The sequence below is a fragment of the Rhinoderma darwinii genome, chromosome 8 (genome assembly GCF_050947455.1).
Source record: "Rhinoderma darwinii isolate aRhiDar2 chromosome 8, aRhiDar2.hap1, whole genome shotgun sequence".
Lineage (NCBI taxonomy): Eukaryota > Metazoa > Chordata > Amphibia > Anura > Rhinodermatidae > Rhinoderma > Rhinoderma darwinii.
In genome coordinates, this window is record NC_134694.1 from 17,794,513 (window position 1) to 17,821,728 (window position 27,216).

Consider the following 27,216-nt stretch of genomic DNA (forward strand, 5'->3'; position numbering starts at 1 on the left):
TTGAGCGGCATGTGTTATTCACACACTCGCAAAGCACTTTTTTTTTTTTTTTTTAATCGAATTGATGCGCAAATCACACACCCCACACGGATGTGCATCCGTGTGCAGTGCGCGGTTTTCCCGCACCCATAGACTTCAATGGACTCTCGCTGCGTGAAAACTCATTCATGTGTGAACGGCCCCAATGAAATCAATGGGTCTGTGGGCTGCGTGTGATTTCCATGTGCAGCACACCTATGTGATTCACGCTCATGTGAACGAGGCCTAACTGAAAATGACCGTTTAGGTCCAGGTCATAATATGGTAGCAGTGTGAACAGATAACTAATGGCCACTGAGCATACAAGTGAAGAGGGGATCTTTGCCGAAAACAGCTAGACAAGGCCTGAGTGCTGCCTGTCAATACTTTATAACACCCCCCAGCACCTAGGTTCTCAATCTGTGGTGTCACACGTGTGTACCCCAGGAGTACATGCTATGGGGGAAAAACTAGTGCAAAGGAAAAGTGAAGTAGTTGCCCATAGCGACCAATCAGTTTCCACCTTTCATTTTGCAGAAGCAAAATGAAAGCAGAAACCTGATTGGTTGCCATGGGAAACTGCTCCAGTTTTCCGTTGCAACAATTTTGATAAATCTCCCCCTATGTCTCGTATTAACCCTTTCAGAACCAGACTCCATTTTCATTTCTATGCTTTTGTTTTTTCCTCCCCACCTTCAGAAAAATCATAACTTTTTGATTTTTTCCGTTGACACAGCCATATGAGGGTTTAATTTTCACGGGACAAATTGTACTTTCTGATGGTACCATTTAATATTATGTGTCATGTACTGGGAAGCTGGAAAGAAATTCAGAATGGGGTGGAATTGGGAAAAAAACAGCAGTCCTTCCATTTTCTTATGGGTTTTGTTTTTACGGTATTCACTGTACGGTGAAAATGCCACATTACCTTTATTCTGCACGCCTGTACGATCACGGTGAGAACAAAATTTATATAGTTTGTGTTATGTTATAGTACCGTTAAAAAAAAATTAACCGTTTGTTCCTTTCAAACATTTTTCTGCATCCCCATATTGTGACCCCCGTAACTTTTTTTATATGTTTGTGTATAGAGCTGTGTACGGCCTCTTTTTGTACGTGGAAATATGTATCGGGCATTTCAATCACTTTTTATTCACTTTTTTTTTTGCGGGATTGAAGCGGTAAAAAAAAAAAAGATTCTGCCATTTTGACCGTTTTTCCCGCTACGGCGTTCACCGTATTTATAAAATATTTTTAAAGTTTGGCCATTTTCAGACCTAATGTGTTTAGGTTTATTTTTTTTATGTGTTGCAAGGAAAAGGGTGTGATTTGAATAATTCTATTTTTTTAAAATATTTTTCAAAACTTTTTTTCCATTTTTTATTCTTTTTTAGCCCCCCATAGGGGGCTTGAACCTGCGATCATTAGCTCACTTATGCCATAGACTACAACATCACAGTATTGCAGTCTATAGTAAAATGAGTGCATTGCTATTAAATACCTGCCACAGACGACAGGCAGGTCTGATGAGCAAGCTTCCTATAGCAGCGCTGGCAGCGTTCACAAGGCTTCCAGCTGCTATAAGAATACACCGGCGCCCGCCAGGAAGGAGCCGGCGACCAGCCCCGAAGTGAAAGGGGCAGTAAAAACCCCTCAGATGCCGGTCGTCACATCTGACGCCGGCATCTGAGGGGTTAAATGCTTGTGATCAGAAATGTTTCTGATCGCAAGCATTGCCGCTGGGTCCCTGCTGTGCAACATAGCCAAGACCCGGCAGCTATGGCACCCGCTCTGCTTCTGAGCGGGCGCCAATCTTTAAAAACCCTTTCCCGATGTAAATCTACAAATTAGTAACGGGAAACGGTTAAAAACCCGTCAAAATCAGCTGCTGAAGGGGAAGACTACAAAAAAATAAAAGCATTAATATCAAACCGTGAAATTAATCTAACAAGACTGTCCCACCAGACTAATATAAGGACATCAGGGACTGTTCTTGTATCCATCACCTGACTGGAACGTTACAATCATGTTCACACAGAGTTGTTTAGAGCGTTTTTGGTCGCCATGATGCCGTTTTTGTCAGAAAACCAAATAATCCGCATTTAGAACTTTTTTTTTTTTACAGCCATTGTAGTTGCAGCAGAACATGTGTTCCCTACAAATGTATTTATTTTTCTTAACTGTGTAAAATGCTCTGTAAACCAAGTAAATGTTAAGGACACGTTCACATGCGTCAGATCAGTTATGTACTTTGGGTTCACAATTCACACTGAAAATCTGCAAAAAAAAAGTACCAGTGCAAGTAAAATGGGGTTTTCTAAAACTTTATTTAGATGCTGCTGAAATTATCGGGCAGATTTGAGGACAACTCCAGTCATGATGTGATTTTATGAATTTCTATGATGAATCCCCTCTATGATACGGTACTAGTTTATATATAAATACTTTATTTTCAATTTTATTTAGGTTTCATGATCCAACATTTCCATTTTTAAAGAGGTTTTCCCCCCCAATTATCATTTTTCACCTATCCACAGGATAGGTGATAAATATATGACCGCTGGGGGCCCCCATCACTGGTATCCCCACCCATCTCTAGGACAGGGGTCCGACTCCAATTCCTCACAATTGCAGTGAGGAGGATTCTGAATGGAGTGGCGGTCGCACATGTGTGATGCCGCTCCATTCAAAGTCTATGGGAACGACAGAAACAGCGGAGCACTGTACTCGGCCCCATAGACTTTGAATAGAGCGACATCGCACATGCGCGACAACCTCTCCATTCAAAGTTCTCACTGCAGTCATGCAATGAGGACGAACAGGGGGCTCGGGACCCTCGCTCTAATGATCAGTGGGGATCCCAAGCAAATAGACATTAATGTTAATCTTGGCACAACCCCATTAACGCTAGGCCTTTAACATAATTGAGCCCTGCCAGCAGAACGTGATATTGCCCTGGCAGTGGATCGGATAGCCCACTACTTTTCACTAGCCCTGTCCAGGATACTATAGGTAAGGATGTATTTACACAACCTTCAATGTGCATGTTTGGCATATGCGCCACTCCCAGGACATACGCTATGGGGTCTGTAGACCGTATAGACCGGACAGATGTTAAATAAAATGTCTTCTTGCAGGTAATGTATTTCTTAACATGGGAAACTTATTGATGACATATTCCACTATATAGTATATGAAAATCAATTGCTACCGTTAAAAGGTCCTTAGGACAGGCCATCAATGTTTGACATGTTGGGGTCCAAAGTCCAGGACACCCATCAATTAGCACAATAAAGGGGCCCCTTAGTTTTTTTACACATGCACTGCAGCTTGTCTGTAAAGTGTGGCTCTACCTTATACTGCAGCTCCGTCCCATTCAAGGGACTGGGACTGAGTTGCAGTACCTGGCACAGCCACATTCATACGTAAGAGACGGTGCCCGTGTAAATAATGAAGGGCGACGCGAGTGCCGTGGTCTTCTCATTGTGATGATCGGCGGGCTGTCACAGACGTTAGACCCCCACTGATAAAACATCGCTCATCTCTAATTACTGTACATATTGTACTGAACAATAGTAAGAAATTAACGGTGCGGGGTCCGGGTGTCGGACCTGCACCGACGATATACTGATGACCTATCTGGTGGATAGGTCATCCGTTGTCCAGTAGTGGACAACCCCATTAAGGGCACTTTTCTGACACCTAATTCAGACATATCAGAAGGTCATGTTGGTGGAGGTCTGGGAGCCGGGATAACCGCCAGTAACCTCAACAAACAGGTCTCTGCACTCATTTCAGTGAAGAGATGGCTATGCATGTACAATGATGGTTGTTACAGAAACCTACGAGCGCTCTCACTCATAGATTAACCATAGCTCCCAAAGTTTGCAGCAACAAGATCTCTCCTTAAAAGAAAAAGCCTCCAGTATCTGTGCGACTGGTCACTCCAAAATATATTTTTTTCCAGTGTAAACTTTAGGTGGTTATTATAGCAGTTAGACCAATACAACTTCTATTGAGTTGCCATCATCAACATCTACTAAAGTATCACTTTCTTCAGAGGCCTCCTGTCCATGACTTATCTGATGGGACTGAGAATAAGTCTCATCGTTCTGGTGACAATTGACGGACTGATCCTTTGTATGGACCTGCTGGTGACGCAAGAGATCACTAGACTCTCGAAAAGCTTTCTGGCAGGTTGTGCAATGATAACGTCGCTCTCCGGTGTGCATCTGCTTGTGTCGGTCAAGGTGAGTGAGCTGTTGGAAAGTCTTGCTACAAATGTCGCAACTAAAAGGGCGATAGCCTGTATGCATCAAGTAATGACGATGCAAACTCGAGATACGGGTGAAATACTTGGCGCAAAGACTGCACTTTAATTTGTCTTTAATGGCCTTGCCTTGTACGGGGTCATCATCTTTCCAATGTTTAGCATATAGCCTGTCATGTGAACTTTCCTCTTTCATCTGCCCACCAAAAGAGTCTTCATTCAAAGTAGATATTGACTGAGAATGAGAAGACAAAGAGATGACCTCAGGACTATGCCCTTTATCCAGAAGCCTCTGTCTTTGTACTTTGGCGTTATGCCAGGTGGGGCATTGATAAGGTTTATCACCAGTATGAACACGTTGATGCTTTAATAGGTCACTGGTATCTCGAAAACCTTTATGGCAAATAGAACATTTGAATGGTCTCTCCCCTGTATGGACCAAGTAGTGGCGCTGAAGGTGGGTGGCTTGCCGGAAAGATTGATTGCAAATGTTGCAGGTGAAGGGTTTCTTGCCCGTATGTATGACCGTGTGCTTTCTCAAGTTAGAGGAATTGTTAAAACATTTCTTACATTCGACACATTCATAAAGTTTCTGCCCCATTGGTCCAACCTTTAGATGCACAGGGCGATGAACATCAAGATCTTTCTTTGAGACAAATGATTTACTGCAGAAGGAACACTGAAATTCTTGAGGAATCTCCTCATTCTCATTAGTAGGTGTAACGGTATGACAATTTCCATGTTTTTGTAGTAACGCTGGCTGAGTCTTTGCATGCTTTTCCGTATGTCTCCTCATGTAACAAATACGAGAAAAGTTTTTCTGGCAGACCGGACAGCTGTAAGGCCTCTCGCCTGTGTGCACTCGAAAGTGAACCCTCAGCTCGGTAGAGTCCCTAAATCCCTTAGTACAAAAGGCACAACGATATGGTCTCTCACCTGTGTGCACCAAACGGTGGCGGTCAAGTTGGGATTTTTGACGGAAGCTACTGCCACATACATCACACACATAGGGCCTCAGGCCCGTGTGGATGTTTTTGTGGCGCCTCAGGTTGGAAGCGTCAGAAAAGCAACGATCACACAAATCACACTTGTATTGCTTACGTCCCATCACGATGCTTGGCTGATTACCGGAGACACCCACTTTTTTCAAAAAATCTCCCATGGAAAATGGGCTGGTATCCAGTTTGGCTTGTGCTGCCTTCACACTGTCCAGCATGTCACTCAGACAAGATGTAAGTCCCTCCATCATCTTGGAGTCCACTATAAAATGACAAATTTCAATATTAATTATAACAGTATTAAAGATTAAAAAAAATTACTGTAAATAAGAAAAAACAAAAGCTTGATGTAACCAGGAACGATCACATTTAGTTTTGGGTGGCACTGCTAATGCAGAAATTTTAAAAAAAAGTTATACTTATCATTTAGATAGGATTTCCCCTTTAGGGTATATTCACATGCGGCAAATTTGTTGCAGAATTTCTGCGACTGAAAAGCAAATTTTTACACATCTGAAAAGGGTTGTCTCTGCAATCTCCATGATGTATGGGACAGTCACAGAAATATCTGCAACAGATCTACCCTGTGTGAACTTACTCTTAGGCCTTATTCACACGAACGTGTTTAACATCCGTGATACGCGTGTTGCACGGACCTATGTTACTCTATGTGGTTGTTCAGACAGCCCGTGATTTTCACGCAGCGTGTGTCCGCTGTGTAAAACCCACGACATGTCCTATACTTGGCCGTTTTTCGTGCATCACACATCCATTGAAGTCAATGGGTGCGTGAAAATCGCGCACGGCACACGGAATCACTTCCGTGTGCCGCGCGTTATTCGCGCAACAGTAGATAAAGAAATGAAGGAAAAAATAAAAGCACTTAATTTCTTTTTCTAAACATCAAAACCGCGTGTCATAAGGATGGCATATGCGCGAAAATCACGCACGCACAGATGACATACGGAACTGCAACGCGCGCAAAACGCACACGTTCGTGTGAATAAGGCCTTAGGGTTCACCCACTGGTTGCCTTCGTCGTGGTATCGCAAAACCGTTGTTTTCGCCTAATGTTCCTGAAAATCTCAGCAAAAATGGGCAACCAAGCCGACATGTGTGAATAAACACCTAATCAAAAATATCTCTAGTGACTACAAGCGCATGAAATGTTCTCTTCAGTTAAATTAATAAAAACATTTATAGTTATCGGTTTCTTAAAAAGCAGGATGGCAACTAATATGGCTACCAACACTATTCCCACATGGTTTGCAACAAAATATTTCTTAAAAGGCATACGTGCCTACTTTTGAGAAATCACTTCAGGGAGACAATGTGGGCAAAATGCTGCACACACAATTTTCAAACTTATTATATGCACTATATGGACAAAAGTATTGGGATACCTACACATTACACCTACAGGAGATTAATGACATCCCATTCTAAATCCATAGGCATTAATTAGGAGTTGGTCCCTCTTTGCAGCTAAAACAGCTTCCACTCTCCTGGGAAGACTTTCTACAAGATTTTGGAGTGTCTGTGGGAACTTTTGCCTATTCATCCAGAAGAGCATTTGTGAGGTCAAACATGGATGTTGGAGAGGACCTGGTTCCCAATCTCCGTTCTAGTTCTTTCCAAAGGTGTTGGATGGGGTTGAGGTCAGGGCTCTGTGCGGCCAGTCACTTTCTTCAACACCAAACCATGTCTTTATGGACCTTGCTTTCTGCACTGGGGTAGTCATGCTGGAACAGAAAAGAGTCAAACCCCAAAGTGTTCCTACAAAGTTGGAAGCTACAATTGTCTAAACTGTCTATGTATGCTGAAGAATTAAGATTTCCGTTCACTGGAACTAAGGGGCCTAGGCAACCCCTGAAAAACAACCCCATAGCATTGTCCCTCCTCCACCAAACTTTACAGTTGGCACAATGCAGTCAGGCAGGTAACGTTCTCCTGGCATTCACCAAACCCAGACTCATCCATCAGACTGGCAGATAGAGAAGCGTGATCCATCACTCCACAGAACACGTTTCCCCTGCTCCAGAGTCCAGTGGCAATGTGCTTTACACCACTCCATCCGACACTTGGCATTGTGCTTGGTAATGTAAGACTGGCATGCAGCTGCTCGGCCGTGGAAACCCATGCCATGAAGCTCCAGGGACACAGTTTTTGTGCGGATATTAATGCCAGAGGTGGTTTGGAGCTCTGCAGTTAGTCAGCAAATCATTAGTGAATTGTATGCACTATGCACCCCCGCTCTGTAACTTTACACGAGTCGCTGAAGTACACAAACTGACTTGTTACGATGGTGGCGTCCTATTACAGGACCACGCTGGTATTCAGTGATCTCTTTAGAACGACCCATTCAATCACAAATGTTTGTAAAGGCGACTGCATGGCGAGGTGCTGGATTTTCTGCATCTGTGGCAATGAGACTGAATGAAGCACCTGAATTCAATGATTAAGAGGTATGTCCCAATACTTTTGTCCATATAGGTGTAGGCAACTCTTCCAACCTAACTCCCACAATGCCCCTTCTCTTGCCTGAAGCGGTCATCACGCCATTGTTGGTTCAGTAATAGCAGCAGGGACTGGGGTATGTTCATGATGCCAGCATGGTAGTGGAGTAGGCATGTATGCTTATGGGAGTTGTTTCATTAGGGCATATGGACTTCATAGAGTAGGGTGGGGGGCTCGGAGCACACCGTTTGCTCCAAATTTATTGTGCATTTAAGACACCTACCTCAACAGTTATTAAAACGGTCTACAATAAGCAGCGTGGCCAGGCGATACATGCACGCTATGAGAGGACAGGGGTAAACGTTTTATATACTTGGAGCAATTTGCCCTATTTCACACGCCTAATGTATATATTCTACGGTCTCTATGGATTAGATACGTACATATAGATGCATGTAAATAAGCAATACCCTCCGGTCCACATGAGTTCTTGGAGAACGATTTTCTATACGGTGCATATTAGGAGGTGTCAGTGCTGCATGTGATCTATTATTTGACCCCTATATAAAACATGGAAGCCCCTTTAAGGTAGTGCATTAACAATATAGACAGAGAACAGCCTGTGACTGAACATTAATCTATAGGATCACAGTATAGGATTTGCTAGTAATTGCTATGTGTGGCGTGCAACAATGTAGCAGCCGGGTGCTGGGCAGTATATTACCTCTGACAGCTGCAGCCGGACCACCTTAATATGTGCAGTCACAAATGACCAGCAGCATCCTCAGCTCCTCCAGTCACATCTCTTCCTCCTCCTGAGCACTACACAGAGCACTCAGGAGCTCACAGGAAGCTGTACGCCTCCTACTACAGCACCAGAAACACAGCTCACAACATTAGTTCCTACTGGCAAAACAATTTGAATAGCTCCACAATTACCATCATAAAGGAGGCAAATGAGCACCACAATGGCCCTTTAAGGGTGTATTCACATGTGTAGGTTTTGGTCAGGTTTTTTATGCAGTATTTGAAGCCAAAACCAGGGGTGGATTCAAATAAGCAGAGAAGTAGTATCTGTCCTTTATACGTCCCCTCCCTTTATAATCCACACCTGGTTTTGGCTTCAAAAACTGCATAAAAAATTCTGCGCAAGACTTTAATGTGTGAATACACTCTAAATCACTAGCAAAGGGTTTTACATGCAATTTTCTGAACAATCGACTGCTGCATGAACAATAACACATAAAATATATATATATATATATATATATACACATACATACACACACACACATACAAACCGTATAATGCCCTATAGTGACCCCACACAGTATAAATAATGCCCCATAGCTGCCACCTTACAGTATAATGTCCCATAGCTGCCCCCACACAGTATAATGCCCCGACGAGTGGAGATCCCTCTGTTCCTCTGGTTTTATTCAACCGTATCTGCGTCCTGAGGACGCAGATGCAGTTGATAGTAGTACATACCACCGACCGCCTGAGACAGAGGGACAGCGCAACCGGAACTGTCCTGCTCCATACGGGACAGTTGGGAGGTATGTCTTCATGACAAAGCTGAACATCGCGTCGTTCAGTTTTTCCTGATTCCCTTCAATGATCTTACAGATCAGTGCCAGGTAAGGAGAGAGAACACCCCTGACTTCGGACTATGAGGGTATGTTCACACGAGGTCATTACGTCCGTAATTGACGGACGTATTTCGTCCGCAAGTACCGGACCGAACACAGTGCAGGGAGCCGGGCTCCTAGCATCATACTTATGTACGACGCTAGGAGTCCCTGCCTCGCTGCCGGACAACTGTCCCGTACTGTAATCATGTTTTCAGTACGGGACAGTTGTCCAGCAGCGAGGCAGGGACTCCTAGCGTCGTACATAACTATGATGCTAGGAGCCCGGCTCCCTGCACTGTGTTCGGTCCGATACTTGCGGCCGAAATACGTCCGTCAATTACGGACGTAATGACCTCGTGTGAACATACCCTAAGACGTAGAGACTTTCAGGAAGATGTTTTTCTAGATAAAAAGTGCGTCTTATAGTCCAAAAAAATGCAGTAATTTCTCACCTATATGACTTCCATGGGGCTCTGCTGTACCTCCATACACCTCAGATTTCATATGGAGGCAGATGTTTTACCTCAATCAGATCTGTCTGATATTGCGCTCCATATGGCAGCACACAAAATACATATGGCTCTGTATTGCCTCCTTTACACAGCTCGGCCGTCTGCATGAGGCATGTATGCTTAGGGGAAATTTAAGATCTAGTGAATTTGGAGGCAAAGTCAACACCTTGAAATCTTTATCATGTTCTTCAAACCATCGCTGAACAATTTTTGCAGTGTGGCAGGGGCATTATACTGCTATCCGAGGCCACTGAGAATAGAGAACACAGTTGCCATGAAGGGGTGTACTGTCTGCAGTAATGTTTAGACAGGCGGTATATGTACATGAATGCCAGGACCCCAGGTCATCACACTGAATCCAATGGCTTGTCTTCTTATAACGCATTCTGGTGCCATCTCTTCCCCAGGTAAGCGACACACACACACACACACAACTGGCCATCCATAAGATATTAAAAAATATGATTCATCAGGCCAGGCCACCTACTTCTACTGCTCCATGGTCCAGTCCTGATGCTCACAAGCCCATTGTAGGCGTTTTCAGAAGTGGAAAGGGGTCAGCATGGGGACTCTGACCAGTCTGTGGGTACACAGCCCCAAATGCAGCAAGCTGCAATGCACTGTGTGTTCTGACACCTTTATCATAGTCAGAATTAACCTTTTCCTCAGTTTCTGCTACCGTTGATCTTCTGCAGTATCAGATCAGACAGGCTAGCCTTTGCTCCCAATACACATCGATGAGTCTAGGGGGCCCATGATGCAAATACCGGTTCAAATATTGTCCTTCCTTGGACCACTTTTGGTAGGTACTAGTCACTGCATACCAGAAACACCAGTAGACCTGCCGATTTTGAGGTACACTCTCCCAGTCATCTAGCGATTATAGATTGCCCCTTGTCAAAGTCGCTCAGATCCTTGCCTGTTTTTCCTGCTTCCAACACATCAACTTCAAGAACCAACTGGTCACCTACTGCCTAATATATCCCACCCATTGATGGTGCCATTGTAAGGAGAACAATGTTATTCACTTTATCGGTCAGTGGTTAAAAATGGAAATAAGATGTCCACATTTTGTAAAACATTTTTACAGAGTACCCTTTTAACATTTTCCAGGAATCTAAAAAAAAAAGATCTGCTTTCCCCCGCCTCTGAAACAGCGCCACTCTTTTACATGGGCTGTGTCTTGTATTACATCTCATCCCCAATCAAGGGTATGAGACTGAGCTGCAATATCAACCTGGATTTAAAAAAAAGTAGACCTTTTTTCTTATCAAGGGCAACCCTTTAAGATTCCATTATTTTCAGACAGTAATGACATGGTTAATTAGGAAACACACTAAGGGCAGATACACACGAACGCTGCATTTTGCGCGCGCAAAAACCATTTGACAGCTGCGTGTGTCATCCGTGTCTGATGCGCGGCTGCGTGATTTTCGCGCAGCCGCCATCATAGAGATGAGGCTAGTCGACGCCCGTCACTGTCCAAGGTGCTGAAAGAGCTAACTCTTTCAGCACCCTCGACAGTGAATGCCGAACACAATATAGAAAAACCTGTTGAAAAAAAAGAAAAAGTTCGTACTTACCGAGAACTTCCCGGCCGTTGCCTTGGTGACGCGCCTCTCGACATCGGGCCCCACCTCCCTGGATGACGCGGCAGTCCATGTGACCGCTGCAGCCTGTGCTTGGCCTGTGATTGGCTGGAGCTGTCACTTGGACTGAATTGTCATCCCGGGAGGTCAGACTGGAGGAAGACGCCGGGAGTTAGCGGTAAGTCAGAACTTCGTTTTTTTTTACAGGTTCATGTTTATTGGGATCGGTAGTCACTGTCCATGGTGCTGAAACAGTTTAACTCTTTCAGCACCATGGACAGTGACTAACTCCTGACGTCGCGTACCGATAATTTTTTTGCCGGGTTCGGCCGAACCCGGTGAAGTTCGGTTCGCTTGTCCGGCTTCGCTCATCGCAAAGACACTCCGTTTGGATGTTCGGAAACAGAAAAGCACGTGGTGCTTTTCTGTTTACATTCATCCTTTTGACAGCTGGTGCGCTGTTTCAGTCGGTTCGCACGGAAGTGCTTCCGTGCAAACTGCGTGGTTTTCACGCACCCATTGACTTCAATGGGTACGTGACGCGCGAAATACGCAGAGTTATTGAACCTGTCGCGCTTTTTGCGCAGAAAACGCTGCGCAAAAAGCACGGACTGTCTGTACTGCGCCATAGACTTGTATTGGTCCATGCGTGCCGCGTGAAAACCACGCGGCCCGCATACACGCTCGTGTGAATCCCCCCTTACAGAGCACTGTAGCTTGGAGGACCTGCATTCTCCTATGTTCATTTTGTGCCGCGCCCCTCCGCACACACGCACGCCCAGAATCCCATGTAAATTGACACCTAGTGGATCTAGTATATCCTGTAATAAATCTAAGGTGGTAGGTGAAACTCATCTTATACTGCCCACTCCAGATTAGAGACTGGCGGTTATGTTCTCCTACAATGGGTAGGAGCTTGTGCTGCCAGCAGTTCTGTGGAATAGAAGATCTGATCAAGTTTATACCGATGCAGCATGTTCACATTTGGGACGGTTCTCCTTTAACAAAACAAAAATCCCCCAGTAACATGGTTTTCATTCACAGCACTATTATTATGTGCTGATCCATTCAATGATGCCTTACAACGGTAGTCTCCAACCTGTGGATCTCCAGCTGTTGCTAAAGTACAACTCCCAGCATGCTGTGACAGCTGTTAGGGCATACTGAGGGTTGTAGTTTTGAAACAGCTGGAGTCGCAGGTTAGCGATTACCTCACATATATCAAACATGCAATAAATGTATTTTATTTCATAGTGGTAATTCTGTAACTTTTAATAAAAACATTAATATACATAAAACCTTTGCTTCTTATTCAGACCAAACTGAAGTGTACAATAAATTTACATCCGACCACTATAAAGATATATTAACAGATTAATCAGCGCAGAATTTTGAACTAACGGCTGTAACGGGTTGACATTCACTTTAAAGGAGCACTCCACTTTTTTTAATTTCCCCCTACATTTGTACATTGGTGTTTCAGTGGGGTGCTGTTTGCAGAAATACTTACCGATCTGTGCATGACGTCATTTTCGGGTCCACCGCCGCCCACATGATCACATTCTGTGCTTTTGAGAACACCGGAAACTCAGGCTCTCAATGCATTCCTATGGAAGCCAGAACAAGCCCCATAGGAACGGTTTTCAATAGTGACAACCCTCTGCCAAAATAAGTGGTCACCTATCTTTTCACTGACTGACTGGCACATAAATCTATCAGCTATGCGGAATTACACCAGCATGCACAGCGTTCTCTCTTCCCTAACAGCACAGTAGTTCTGCCATTCATGAACCAAAAGTCTCAGGATGAACAGTAGGCCTCCGATAAAGAAATACCAGGGCACATGGAATTGTGCGAGGACACAGGTAAAAGCGAATATAAATGGTACAATGAATATTTTAGAGTATCATCAGTAATCAATGCTACATCAGTTACTGCCATCTATGGGGCTTCAGTGTATGGCCCTTTAAGATTAACTCTGTAATATCTATAAAAGAAAAACATAAGAACACAAGACATAGGCGCTCCAACAAAGCTCTAAAGTCACTCATGACCCTTTTAAACTTTATTCATAACAAGTCAAAAAACGGAAATGGGCTTTCTCCGCAGTACAAATACCAGAAGTCTCTTAAGATGTATAAAACGTCGTCTGTATCATTTCTCCATACAGTTTATTTCTTATTTGTTTGCTTCTTGTTCGGTTTCGTTGCTGGCTTTTTAAACTTATTTTTTGGCCTCTTATTTTTACTCTTTGTACCATTGGCCGTTTCACCTGCAAATGTGTTGTTTTTCTTGACTTGGCCTTTCTTTAGGGACTGTAACTTTTGTTTGAAGCCGCTGTTTTTCTGTGGTCCTTTCGCATCATTGGAGGCGCATCGTTTTATTCGAAGTTTTCGCCCCATCAGCTCAGAATTTCCAAGCTTTAGCGCAAGCTGCACAGCGTCTATGCCCTGCAAATAATGGTTTTACGAACAGTGAGGTTTGTTTCATGAGAGCACTGGACATAAAAACGCCTGGATTTAACAGATAGCTGAAAAGTTTAAGGATGATGGGCAGATAGAGAGACTAAACTAAGATTGCAGTATAGTACAAGCCATTCTAAAAAGGCAGGCAACACCCTTCTAAAGAAGGACCTGATGGCGATCAGCTGATCGCTGCAGGTTCAGCAGCTGAATCCCCCAGTGAGCTGCTGTTATCGCCAGGTAATGGCTGGGGCAGCCACACATTTTCCCTGCAGCGGCCACTACAGGAGAAATGTGGTGTTAAATGGCACCCATTAAAATAAATGGGTGACCATGTAAGCCTCCGTCGCAGTTCCCTTTAAGTCAATGAGGTCGTCAGGCGGTGCTGGTATCAGTCTTGTGACTTATCTGGCACTGCATCACGGCTTCCATTATAAATATAAGGAAAAAAGGGGCAACAGAGCCTATTACATGGTCGTGCCGAGTCTACCAGAGTTAGAGTGGATCTTTCCTGGCTGATAGAGGAGGTCCCAAGCAGAGGACCTTCCTCTCTATGACATCCTAATAGGGCATATGGATAGAGGTTGTCCATCTATTTCAGGAAAAGATGGATGATAACCAATACGGCCGACATTACAGATCCTACAGAAACGGTCAACAAGCTTTCCGAGTGACCCGATTGGCAAACCTGCCTAGTAATGCAGTAATATGAGAGCAAGGAACATGGCAGATCTGCTATTCCGGAAAATTTGGGTAACATGAGTTATTGCAGCAGCCATAATGGATGTCATTGATTTTTTTAATGCTTTTTTTTGCAACCTTTTCAAGCCTTTCCCCCACTTTCTGTAACAGAAGCTCCTTGCATGCCATCACTACCATCACAAATCCCTCACTTTAGGTCGGATAATGGGTAAAACAATGTGAATCATTCATCATCCATCCTGTGGATAACTAGTCATCCAGAACTGCTGGTATATAGCAGATCCAGAATAGTACACAACTATATATTCCAGGTGGCACACTGCTGTTTCAGCCTTGTGAGCCCTCATCAGTGCAATATGTGGAAGCCATAGATCTATGGAGTAGGGTTATCTAAGCAGATTACGGAAAATGGACAGCATACATGGTAGCCCACTTCTCGGGACCTACCCCCTTTTAGCCAGAGCAGTGTGAAGCACCAGAGTACTCAGCATGACCATGTATTACATGGTTGCCAAGTGATTTGCGTTGACTCCATGAAATACCACATTTATCCTTGCAGCAGCCAATAAAGCAGCAAAGTGTGCCCACTTGAATCTTCACGATGCCAGCTGATGGACCCACAGCAAACAGTTAATCGTCAGCTGGTCCTCATTTAGAATAAAGGCTGTCAAGATGAAACAATCCCTTTAAATGAATGATTGTATGTTTCTGCCCTAAAATGAAGGCTAAACACTTTGCTTTGGGGATTTGTTATGGAAGAGTATATATGTAAATATCTTCTGATAGAAGACGGTAATGCTTCACCACAGTCTTTCAAGTTGAGACATTTTTGGTTGCTAAATGTGTCCTATCTAGTATTTCTCCGTAAGCATTTACAATGTACACTTGGATAGTTTCCCATTTGCCATTTAGAAAATTGATATATATGGACACAATAATTTAAATGATTCCCTGGGATCTCCACACTCCAATACGAAGGGAAACATGCAGGGCGATACATGGTAGATCCGTTCAACATGAGTCAACAATGACTGAAGCAATGTATATTCTTACTTGAAATAAAATGTAGCCAAATCCTTTACCAATCCCGGTGCTCTTGTCCCTGATGATACGAACACCTTCTACGGTGCCGCATTCAGAAAAGTGTTCTCGGAGTGCCTCATCTTCAATGTCTAAGGCAAAATATGAAATAAAAAAAATAGCCATGTACGGAGAAAAGATTATACAGTTAGGGTATGTTCAGATGCTGCAGATTAGTAATGCCGGGTGCTCCAGAACGAGAGACGTGCGAAGTAGCAGCATGCATTATCAATGGCCTTATATTTGATTATAGTGTAATAGAATTGTGGAGGTGTCCAGCTTACCATACGGAAGGTTTCCCACAAACACAGTTTTCTTGTTGTTGTGCTGCTAAAAAAAATAAAAAATAAATAATGAAGACGAGGCCCCTCATAACTATTAACAATGGCTGCATCTACTGCTGGCTACTTACTGATGAGTTTTTCGAAGCATGGTCAACTCGGATATGAAATCCACTGCTAATCTCAATGCCATTTCTAAAAAGATAAAAATGATATACTATATACACATTACAGGGTATTAAATCCAGCGGATTATAACAATGAGCAAAACTGGTCACGTTATTGACTACTGCAGAACATCTTAGTCCTCGGTGCGTCTATAATGCATACATTTATCAACTTCTATATATGTACATGATTCCTGCGTGTGAAGTTTTCTCCAATAATGTCACATTTAAGGATTCTTGCATTTTAGGCATTTGATTATTTAGGGCTGTATTTATATAATTTACATCAGATTAGACGTAATGGAGTTTAAAACGCGAAGGTTGCGAAGTTCTCACACAGGGCATACTAGTATTATACATGTATGAAAACACTCATGTCAGCATGATCTTGGTATAGGAAGCTTGGCCCTCTAAAATCAAAATACCTCCAGTTAATATAACCCTTGACTTGTCGTCTGTCAAGTTGCTAAATTAGTCGTTTCTTAGTTACAAATCTTCCTTGGCAAGCTGGATGACAACTAAAGAGACCACCATTACATCTCCGATATGGGCTGTCACCCAGCTTTCCCAGACACAGCATTACATAACTCCTCATTTGCCATTCAGGAGTCTGGAAAAGTTAAGATTACCTTATTAGAGCCTTAGTGGCACTGTCTTGTTCCTTGAAGACCACATATGCATTAATGCTTTTCCGCTTAGGGTGAACATTCCGCCTAGGAGAGAAATTACATTGGGGTTTAACATCAAATTTTAGAATTTAACCTAGAAACGATGTTGACCATAAACTCAAACATTCCTCCTCCTAGTTAGTTTGATGAGTGTTCTGACCTATGAAGATTTAATTTTGTTTGAACCGATCACACTCATCGCTCACTCATCTATTAGCCAGATCAGAGAGGGGCTACAAAATATCTCATGCTCTGGAAGACCCGGCCTGTCTATGCCTTACACCGACTGCCCATTGATTTTAGTAAGTACTGTGTAATGCTTCATTTCTCCTGTGGCGGAGCTGTAGGGAAATGAAACACTAGCTGTAAGTTCCCTCCACAGAGAATAAGTGATCGCTGGGGGTCCTTGCAAAGGGACATTCTGTGATCAGCCTATTCTTGGGGGATTGTGGAAAACAGACAACCCCTGTAATGATAATCTTTACGGCTACTTTTACAGGACCTGTCAATAAAAAAAAAGAAATAGCTAGCATAATATCTGCATCACCGAAAAACCCTCAGCGACAAGAAGACAAGTAGCCTTGTATCTTACAGGCAGTTATGTAAAAGTTCTTGCCTGACCAGGACCAGGTGAACAGAAGAGAAGCCCCAGAGTAAGGATAATGTCTATTTGGTGAAACCCAGCAGAGGGGTGTACTTACTTCATGTCGATCATATAGACGTTATAACAGACATGGTGTAAAGAGAAATAGCAATTACAAAATATAACGAAACAAAAAACTAAGGTCAACTCACTGTATAGCGGTAACTTTTCTTGACACGGTGGGGTCTGCTCGAGCCTTATTATAGAAAAAAATATAGAAAAATGAAATACTGGTTGTTCTACAGCAATACTACAAAGCATAAGACAAAGATATTCATCTAAAAATCAAATGTGAAAGTAATGGGTCTTGAATGCAACCATGTTGCCTGCTTTATAATTCACTAAAGTTGCTTATTGCAGAAATAGTGGGGGATAGAACCAGTCTCTTGTTGGACTTTGGTCTTGAAAAAATAAATAAAAAATTGAACCCAATTTGATACAATGCACATCTCCACAGTATCCCTGCCCATCATTTACCATGTGTGATCAAGTGCACGCAGAGAAGTATGGCTGCCTAGCTGCAACACATCATATGCAGGCATTTCTGGACATGTTATCCTGCGGCCATACAATATGTAGGAAAATTGAATTAACTGGAAGGGATTACGATAATGGGAATATAACATGATTGTAGTGGGGGGGGGGGTCTCCTACTCCACCCCCTCCCTTATTAGCCAGGGTGGAGAGCAAAGAACAGCTCACACTCCGGCAGACTTGGTGCGACCATGTTGTACACGGTTGCCCATCAACGGGTGCCATGTAATACAACATTTTGCAGGTGCTGGCAGCTTCCCTCGTCGATACCTGTGGACAGTGCTGGGGAAAGGGGGTGTTCCAGAAGTTGACAAGACAGGGTGCAAAGTAAAGACTGGGGTCAGTTTAGACAGGGCAATCCTTTTAAACAGAGCTGTATAGCTTACCAGCCACTGCAGGACTGATTTACTTCCACCCACTAGGCAGTCCCCAGTGCTGAGTATCTATGACTGAGATTGACATTCTATTCTTACAGGGCACCAAAACTAACAGGACCAATTGCAGAAAAAGAGGTCCAGCGTTGCAGAGGCTGGTAAGCTATCAAGCTGATTTAATAAATGTTAGAGGACATGAGAAATCCGCTTGAAACTCAGATAACCAGATTGCCTAAAACTTAAAAATGTGAAACATACCACAGATCGAAATCTCATTGACTCGATTGGTCCAAACTCTTTAAAGAAAGACTTCAGCGTCTAAAAAACACAGAAAACACATTCTGACTTAATATACATCAATTATCACGTGCATTATATATATATATATATATATATATAGACACACAAACAAAATAAAGGGGGAAGTAAACTAAAAGCCAGATACTAGATTCATATTAGGTCAACCTAAAAGAAAAAAACCACATCTGGCACTGATGAGGACTAACAAGCCCAAAACAACTGATTACAAGTTGGAATAAAAGGCTTTATACATGAAGGATGGATGTGTGCTATACATCGGCTCTGGAGGCATAGTTTACTACAGGGGTATGGGGAATGATTTGCATGGCTCCGTCCACTATCGTACACCAAGACAGAAAACTCTTATCACCAGGTTTGGGAAGGAACCAAGAATATGAAAATACCTTACGATTTTAGAGTGCATTGCTATATTTCTCTATCTTGCACTTGCGCTGAGATTAGACAAAAAGGGGCGTTTTTTTCAGAAACATTACCACTTTTGTCCCCTGGCAGAGTATGGCACTGCAGCTCAGTCGATGAACAAAACTGGGCATTGTTTCTTTTAAACTCAGATGACCCCCTCAGGCCTCATGCACACTTCAGTTTTTTCCTTCAGGGTGCTATCCGTTTTTGTCACTGATAGCACCCTGAACCCATTCATTTCAATGGGGCCATGCACACTTCAGTTTTTTTGACGGTCCTTTGCTCCTTTCCGATACAAAGTAGAGCATGTCCTACTTTGGTCCGGAATTCCGTGACCGTGAGGCCCATGCAAGTCAATGGGGCCGCCAAAAAAACTGAAGGCACACGGAAGGCATCCGTGTGCGACGGAGCCGTTGCCTAGCAACCGCCGGGCGGGCAGAAAAATATTAGAAAAATATTACACTAATCGGCAGCCACTTGTCTCTATCAATAACTGATAGAGAAAAGAGGCTGCTGATTAAAAATAAAATAAAAAGCATTTCATACGTACCCGGTCGTTGTTTTGGTGACGAGTCCCTCTTCTTCCTCCAGTCCGACCTTCTTTTGTGAAGCGGCCGTGAAAACGGTGACGTAAGTGTGCATGAGGCCTAATGGTCATGAGCCAACACTACCTTTTAATGTACGGCGACTTTTCTTCAGTGTCCACCTGACATCCCTCCACTCCATGTAATGCTTTATTTTTACAACAATTAAAACCCTTCCCGGTAGGAAACGCATATGTAACATGTACCTGTTTAGTGCAAGCTGCCGGCAAATTACCAACAAAGATGGTTCTCTTGTTCTTCACCCTTTCCTCGGCCAAGATCATTCTCTTTTTATCCTGCTGCGTTAGGTCTTCATCGTCCGGTTTCTTTTTGGTTTTCATTTTAGCCGTCTTTGCTTTTTCATCTTCATCTGCATTGGCCAATGCTTGCTCCCTAGAACAGTCCATAGAGAATTATAATCCACAGAATACCTGCATCCTCACATTTCTACTTCAACAGATCAGCCACTTTTTGCTAGTTCAGAAGCCACGTCCTCTTGTTACGACAGCCGTATCTTCTGACCGCATGCCGCTTCTGCCAAGAATATAGCCGCAGATGGAGGAGCATGTGACCAGACGCATCACTTTGCCACCTCCATTGTAACACACTGCGCCTGTTTCCTGGATGCGTCTGGTCACATGCTCCTCCATCTGCGGCGGTCAAAAGATACGGCTGTCTTCATATGGGGGCATGGCTTCTGAACGAGCAAAAACGGTGTCGATCTTCTGATAAAGACCTATTAGGGAGTCTATTAAAATCATGTCTCCAATGAATTTCTTAAGATTTTCCTAAAATGCCTGTTTACACAAGTGGATGCCCTGCTGACAAACATTCATCATTTTTAAATCAACATAAAAGATGCGATCAAGGACAAACGAGCGGATTATCTCTGATCGCTCGCTGCACATGTTTACACTGGACGATGACTGGGCCATTTAGATTACCGTGAGGTCCAGTGGCCAGTTAAAAAATTGCAATATATTAGGATTATTTTTAAATATAGATAATGACATGAACTATTAGAAAAAATATCAATGTTTTTTGTTTTAAAAAAAACAACAACACGTTTAACATAAAAAACGTTATCTAATCAATAGGTACATTTCTGACGTTACATTCCATTTAACAAGAAGCCAAATCACCACACAGAAACAAAAATAGGCAAATATGCCACTGGACTCCCACTAGGGCTGGACGATTTTGCCCAAAATTAAAATCTCGATTTTTTTTCAACACATTGGGCGATTTTTGATTTCAATCTCTATTTTCTTATTTTTTTTCTGTTTATTTATCAGTAATACCAAGAGATAATTTAAATACATTTTCTTTATATAAATAACTTTTAAACATATATTGCTATAATTATTGTACAGAACTTTTAACCTCTGCAAATACTTTATTTTATCATAAATACAATTGGAAAATGTACATCTAATGGATTATAACTTCTGTGTTCCCCGGCAGGGAACAGGTTAACAGAATCTATAATCAATGAGGCGCTGCGTGCACCAACATCCCCCTCTACCTGTCACCACCTCAGCCGGTCTCCGACACTGCCGGATTCACACGACCGTGATTGGACATTGAAAAACGGTCCGTGTGTCTGCCGGATTTTGCGGCCCATGTACATGTGAACGGGACTCCTGGCATCATAGTCATTTAGGCTACAGTCACACGACAGTGAAAAAAAATGGCTATTAAAAACTGATTCAATTGTCGGTTTTTCATGTCCATTTTGCATCAGTGTCTCCAAATTCTCATTCATTTCCAGTCCGTCAATCATGGCCGTTAAAAAAAAAAAGTAAACAAAAAAGAAAGGATGGATTTCATTTGTCAGGGAAGATAGTGACACAGTGCCCACATATAGTGACACAGTGCCCACATATAGTGACACAGTGCCCACATATAGTGACACCCCTCAATATAGTGCCACACCCCCTTGCAGATAGCAGCCCCACCCCATGTAGATCATACCCCACCTTGTAGATCGCAGCACCACCCCCCTCCCTTGTAGATTGCACCCCCACCCCCCTTGCAGATCGCAGCACCACCCGCCTCCCTTGTAGATTGCACCCCCACACCCCTTGCAGATCGCAGCACCACCCGCCTCCCTTGTAGATTGCACCCCCACACCCCTTGCATATCGCAGCACCACCCGCCTCCCTTGTAGATTGCACCCCCACACCCCTTGCATATCGCAGCACCACCCGCCTCCCTTTTAGAGTGCACCCCCCTTCCTTGGTAGATCGCGCTGCTGTAGCTGTCACTAGGGGCTGAATCCCAGCCAGAGGTTGCCGACGCTTTGGCTGGAAATTTAGCTCCTAGTGGGAGCTACAGCGGCGCACTCTATAAGGGGAGGGGTTGTGCGATCCACAAGTGGGGGTGTGATCTACTGTGGCGCACTCTATAAGGGGGGGGGTTGTGGTGCAAGGCACAAGGGGGTTGGTGCGACCTGCAAGGGGGTGCTATCTACAGCGGGGCGGTGTGGCTATGTACTAGGAGCCCCTGTTTCCCCACCTGTATCATTTTTTTCAGTACAGAACAGCGGTTCCGTGGGGAAGTAAAGACAGAACGGGGCAGATCGGGCAGTGACGAGGCGGCGGGGCGGAGCTTCCCCCTGCAGCTCGGCGCCACTGAAGAATCGATTCTACGATTCTGTTAAAAAACAGAATCGTGAGGGTGCTTGAGGGCGAATTAATTTGGTTAATCGCCCAGCCCTAACTCCCACCCATCAAACATTGATAACCAATACGAGGGACAGGCCATCAACATTTTAGTCCTGGAAACCCCTTTAAAATAGAGTCACTGGAAACGGAGGACCTGCCAGATCTGTGGGTTACATAGAGAGCCCAATGATTTCAATGGGCATTGAATAATGCTTAATTTCCTCTTGGATGGCACTGCAAGGGAACTAAACACTTGCTGCCATGCTTTCCCACAGATTACAGCTAATCACAAGGTGTCTCGCTGCTGTGACCCCGTGATCACCTTATTGTCAGGGGTCCTTTTAACAAAAAGGCACTGTGCAAAGCAGACAAACCCGGTAGTAACTTGACAGAATAGAGCATTGATCTCTATTTACAGCATTATGTTACATTGTAGGGGAAACGCTGTTTAAATGGTCTCACAGATTATTCTGAAACTGCTTTACTATTGGATGTTCTCTATTACAGAACATCTTGGCTGCAACCTTTACACTTGATGTTTTGTCTACAACGGCGTTGGGTGCTGTAATAACTATTCCCAGGTCATCCAGCAACATATTGTGTTTCAGCCCATCCATTGGTTACCATACTGTATTATAATCTAGGGCTCAATGTCGTCCCCAGCATTACTGCAAATTCAATGTTACCCTGTGGGGGGGCGGTAAGTCATAAACCAACTTGTGACCATCGCAAAAAATCCAACATGATCGCTGTGGACTCGTAGCTTTAGTTGTTGCTTCATTGTTGTCACTGCATGAAGACTATTAAAATCCATATATAACACATAGCTAATCTGTGATTCCTTCTTGCCCCATCTTACCTATCCCCCACTCTCTTTTCGGATAAGGTCAGTTCTTTTTTAGCCACTTTGCTCTTTGTCTCAGCTCCTTGAGGGACAGCCGGTGTTGGCTTACTCTGTTTTACTTCATCTGGATCAGGAAGTTTTCTTTTTGTTTTGGTCTACAAAACCCAAAGAATAAATGGTGAAATCAGGGTATATGTGGAACCTCTACATTAAGCTGTAAGGTGTTCTGACTGCGGAGGCCCTAGTAGAGAAAGATCAAGAAGCCCTGGTCTACACCAATGTTCCTGGATAGAGCTCATTGCCACAGTATAGCAGTGGTCTCCAACCTGTGACACTCTACAACTCCCAACAGGTAGGAGACCATTGGTGTATAGTGTTAATAAACTGCTCATTATAAGATTGCAATTGCCTTTTCCAGCAGTGTTGGCCAACGTTACTCAATATTTATTTTCTTTTTAAACTTTCCCCCCTCTTGTACTCGGCATGCTACCTAATCAAATACAACCTCTTTAAAGCTGCCCAGAACACGCCTGTATTTAGACATATGTCATCTAACATATGAGAATAATACTCACAATTACGACAGGAACATAAAGGGGCTGAGTGGAGCTAGCCTTGGTACCAAAGAGAGATGACAGCGTTGTGGTACTCTGATCGGATTTTGCTGGGAACAAGCTGCCTGACACGTCACCCGCTACATAACTTTCAGGTGCAGGTTCAACTTCAGATATTTCCGTTTCACACCTGCAAAGACACACAAAATATTGTATTAGTGTATATGGCAATGGAAATTATGTGGCTAGAAATCTTTAAAAAGTAGTCATGAAGACCCCGGTCATCTCGGCACACTCACTGGCCAACAGGGGTCCTAGAGGAAGCAAATACCACCCACTAGGTCCACAGTAGTATGGAAACAGAGATGCCCAGGTTTACACAGGCCTTTTCTAGTCTTAGACTTCCATTAAAGGAACAGTATGGGCAAAACTGACATATTGTTATGTCTAATGCAGGGCCAAATGAGGTGGCGCGCGACACAGGGATTTAAAGTAGATCTGTCATCAGACTATGCTGCCCTATGTAAGGAAAGCATAGTACTCGGACATAGGACATAGGTCTGCCCTCCTATTAGCCAAAACGACACCAACAAAAAAAATTAATATTGTGCTGTTTGGCAAATAGGAGCGACCAAAGAAAATACCTTTGGGGGAAGAAAATACTTCTTAATTTGCGTCTTTCATGTGCTGGAATCCAATACGGTTTATTGAAAACACACACACACACATATATATATATATACATACATACATTTATTACAATCCACAAACGTGGGCACGTGGACCAGTGCTTAAAGGGCAATTGCTGCTTAATGTGAACCCGCAGTCACACAAGCTTATTACTGACGCCCTTGTACTCACTTGGCCTCAGCATCTTTTCTCGTCTTTTTAACCTTCCTAGGTTTCTTTTTCAAACCTTCGTTCTTCATTTCTTTCTAGATCAGATGTATAGCAGCCTCAAATAATAAATGTTGTGGATTCTGACAAACATCCATGAAAAAGAACAAATTTAAATATGCATTAAAAATGATGGTAAAAAACAATTCATTGAGCTGTTGTGCATATGCCGTATATTTCACACCAATGATGGGGAGTTACAGGATTGGATCTGATGCAGTCCATGGCTGTAAATCTGCAGCTCTCGCCTATAGCTGAGCTGTGTGCATGGACCCTACACATATAAAGGACCTCGAAGTCTATACGACAAACCTAAAGTCACTCCATTTTTTTTTCTTACTTCTCTAATGCATTTAGAATGAAAAACTTTAACAATAAGAAACTTTGCAAATAGCTTTGATTACAAATTTCCAACAGTTTTATGTTTACAGCTCCTATGAAGTCCTCAGTGTCTCCATGGCTACAGACTAGAGAAAAACCCTGTGTGAAGTGATCCTGCAGTCGTGTTACTCCACATTCCCTCTGCCCTTTCTTCTTGCTAAGTCTCTGTCGACATCTGCGTTCTATATTTCCATTGTTCTGTTCCGTCATATGTACAGAACAATGAAAATAATGGCATTGATGGATTTGTCGCATAACGGACCCCATTGACTATAATGGGGTTCATCGGAGTTCCATCATGGTGTCAGTCAATATACCTTGTCTGGCATCGGAGCCTCCAACACAGATAAGAGATGAGACTGATAGAATAGAGTAAAGGTCCAATGAAAACAAGCGCCGATTGCTCCATTCACAAAGAATAATTATCGGTAATGTAAGGGGACTAGTGATCGTTACTACGATCGCTTGTCCCCATGCATTTGAATTGTGACGGCAGCACAACTCCCTCATGAACAGGAAGATGTGCTGCCGACTAGCGATCATTTGTTGTTTCGCATATAAGATGCGATCAGTCAATGAATAAGCGTTTGTTTGTTCATCGGCTGATCCTTTCCCTATTTATACAAGGCAATAATCGTGAACCAGCCTTTGTACCAGCGCTCGTTCAACCAATCATTGACCCGTGTAAAAGGGCCTTATGACTGCAAGGCTTGTTTGAACTTTGTAACTATGGAGACACATAGATCTGCACAGGAGCTGTATACACAAAGCAGAGATTTTTTTTATCAAGACTATTTGTGGCGTTTATTCATCTATATTTTAGATGCTTTGGAGCAATAAACAGAAAACGTATACATATACTATAAAGTAAACCACACCTGTAAGTCATGCGGTTATTTCAGTAATATAGCGGTTCGGTTTTCTGCACACGTAAAACGTATCCTGTTTTTTTACGCCGCTCTGAGTTCTGCATTTATTTTTTATGTAAAACAGAACATGAGAGGCTGGAGAACCCGTCAAAAGTTCGATCTATGGGACAACCAGTCAAGGGGTATCTGTCGCCTGACAGAACCGCCCCGCATCTGGTTGTGTACAGTAGGGTCACAAGACCCCCATCATTATAATTGGTTGGAATCAGAGGTATCATCTAGAAACCAAGGTTTACAATAAAGACATTAACAAAAATGAATGAGGTAGAGGAGCGGATATTTAATGCCCAAGGGCAAGAGCCTGCAAACAGCTGGAAAGCACCAGGCTGTAGACTTCTGCCCAGGGGGCATTGGACTAGCACATTCACATATTCCTCACAAACGTTCTGCTCTGTGATCTAAGTATTGGAGGGGGAGGGGCAGTTCTATTATTTTACTCCCAGCTTCTCCTGCAGTCCTCTGGGACTTGTAGTACTGCTACCATTATACCCTGGAAAAAGTGCTGTAACACATGACACAGTGATTGAAATCCCTCCATGTAGCTTTCCCTTTGCTTTCAATCCCCTACACCCAGAAAAAAATCCTAGGGTGGGGCCCTATAAGTGTGAACAGAGACCAGCATCACACAAGAGATTAGACGCTGCACTCACCACTTCTTGTTCCCATGCGCTGCTCCTGCTCTCTCATACTACTTCCGGGTCCCGCAGTGTTTTTTTTTTTGTTTTTTTTTCAACAAACTTTATCAGCAACAGGCAACATTTGCCTGGAGTACTGCTTTTTTTTTTTTTTTTAACCCAACATACTTTATTAAACCTCGAATACGTTTCAATATACAGTACATGATGAAAACTATTTTCAAGAAACTTTATCAGTCTTTGTAACTCAGTAGCAATATAGACATGAGGATAGTAATGGTTTCAAATGTATTAGGAAATATTTATCAAAACTAGTGCAGTGGAGTAGTTTCCCATAGCAACCTTATAAGTTGCTGCTTTTATTTTCTGCAGGACACATGAGAGGTGGAATCTGATTGGTTGCTATGGGCAACTGCCCCATTTTGTCTTGATAAATCTCCCTTATTAATTTTCAAGTAAACGGTCATGGAAGAGACTCAGTGCATCTGACAGGATGAGAAACATCGCGCGTGTCAATTTGCATATTGGTTTGCGGATCTTTGTGAAGAGACAAGAACTTCCCTCTATAATATTTGAAATAAAAAATCAATAGTATATAAAGATTTTGACTAGTC

General features: G+C 43.2%; 2 protein-coding genes across 4 annotated transcripts; both read right to left on the reverse strand.

Moving 5' to 3' along the window:
* Positions 1-2,326: 2,326 nt before the first annotated feature.
* LOC142659335 (uncharacterized) lies at positions 2,327-8,583 on the reverse strand. The gene is made up of 2 exons (XM_075835366.1): positions 8,468-8,583; positions 2,327-5,548 (listed from the first exon to the last, which is right to left on the reverse strand). Exon 2 carries the CDS (start codon positions 5,535-5,537, stop codon positions 4,014-4,016), a length of 1,524 nt encoding a protein of 507 aa, XP_075691481.1. The 5' UTR covers positions 5,538-5,548; positions 8,468-8,583; the 3' UTR covers positions 2,327-4,013.
* Positions 8,584-13,514: 4,931 nt separating this feature from the next.
* On the reverse strand, positions 13,515-26,684 carry RBM34 (RNA binding motif protein 34). 3 transcript variants are annotated; one of them, XM_075835370.1, is made up of 12 exons: positions 26,618-26,684; positions 24,622-24,740; positions 23,782-23,950; positions 23,222-23,361; positions 19,903-20,089; positions 18,648-18,707; positions 17,634-17,677; positions 16,800-16,883; positions 16,135-16,198; positions 16,007-16,049; positions 15,696-15,814; positions 13,515-13,928 (listed from the first exon to the last, which is right to left on the reverse strand). In XM_075835370.1, the coding sequence occupies exons 2-12, from the start codon at positions 24,687-24,689 to the stop codon at positions 13,650-13,652; spliced, it is 1,257 nt and encodes a 418-aa protein (XP_075691485.1). In that variant the 5' UTR covers positions 24,690-24,740; positions 26,618-26,684; the 3' UTR covers positions 13,515-13,649. The 3 variants fall into 3 exon arrangements, with proteins under 3 accessions (XP_075691485.1, XP_075691482.1, XP_075691483.1); XM_075835367.1 differs by having other exon boundaries at positions 16,007-16,052; XM_075835368.1 differs by lacking the exon at positions 26,618-26,684 and adding an exon at positions 25,917-26,551 and having other exon boundaries at positions 16,007-16,052.
* Between the last annotated feature and the right edge of the window lie 532 nt (positions 26,685-27,216).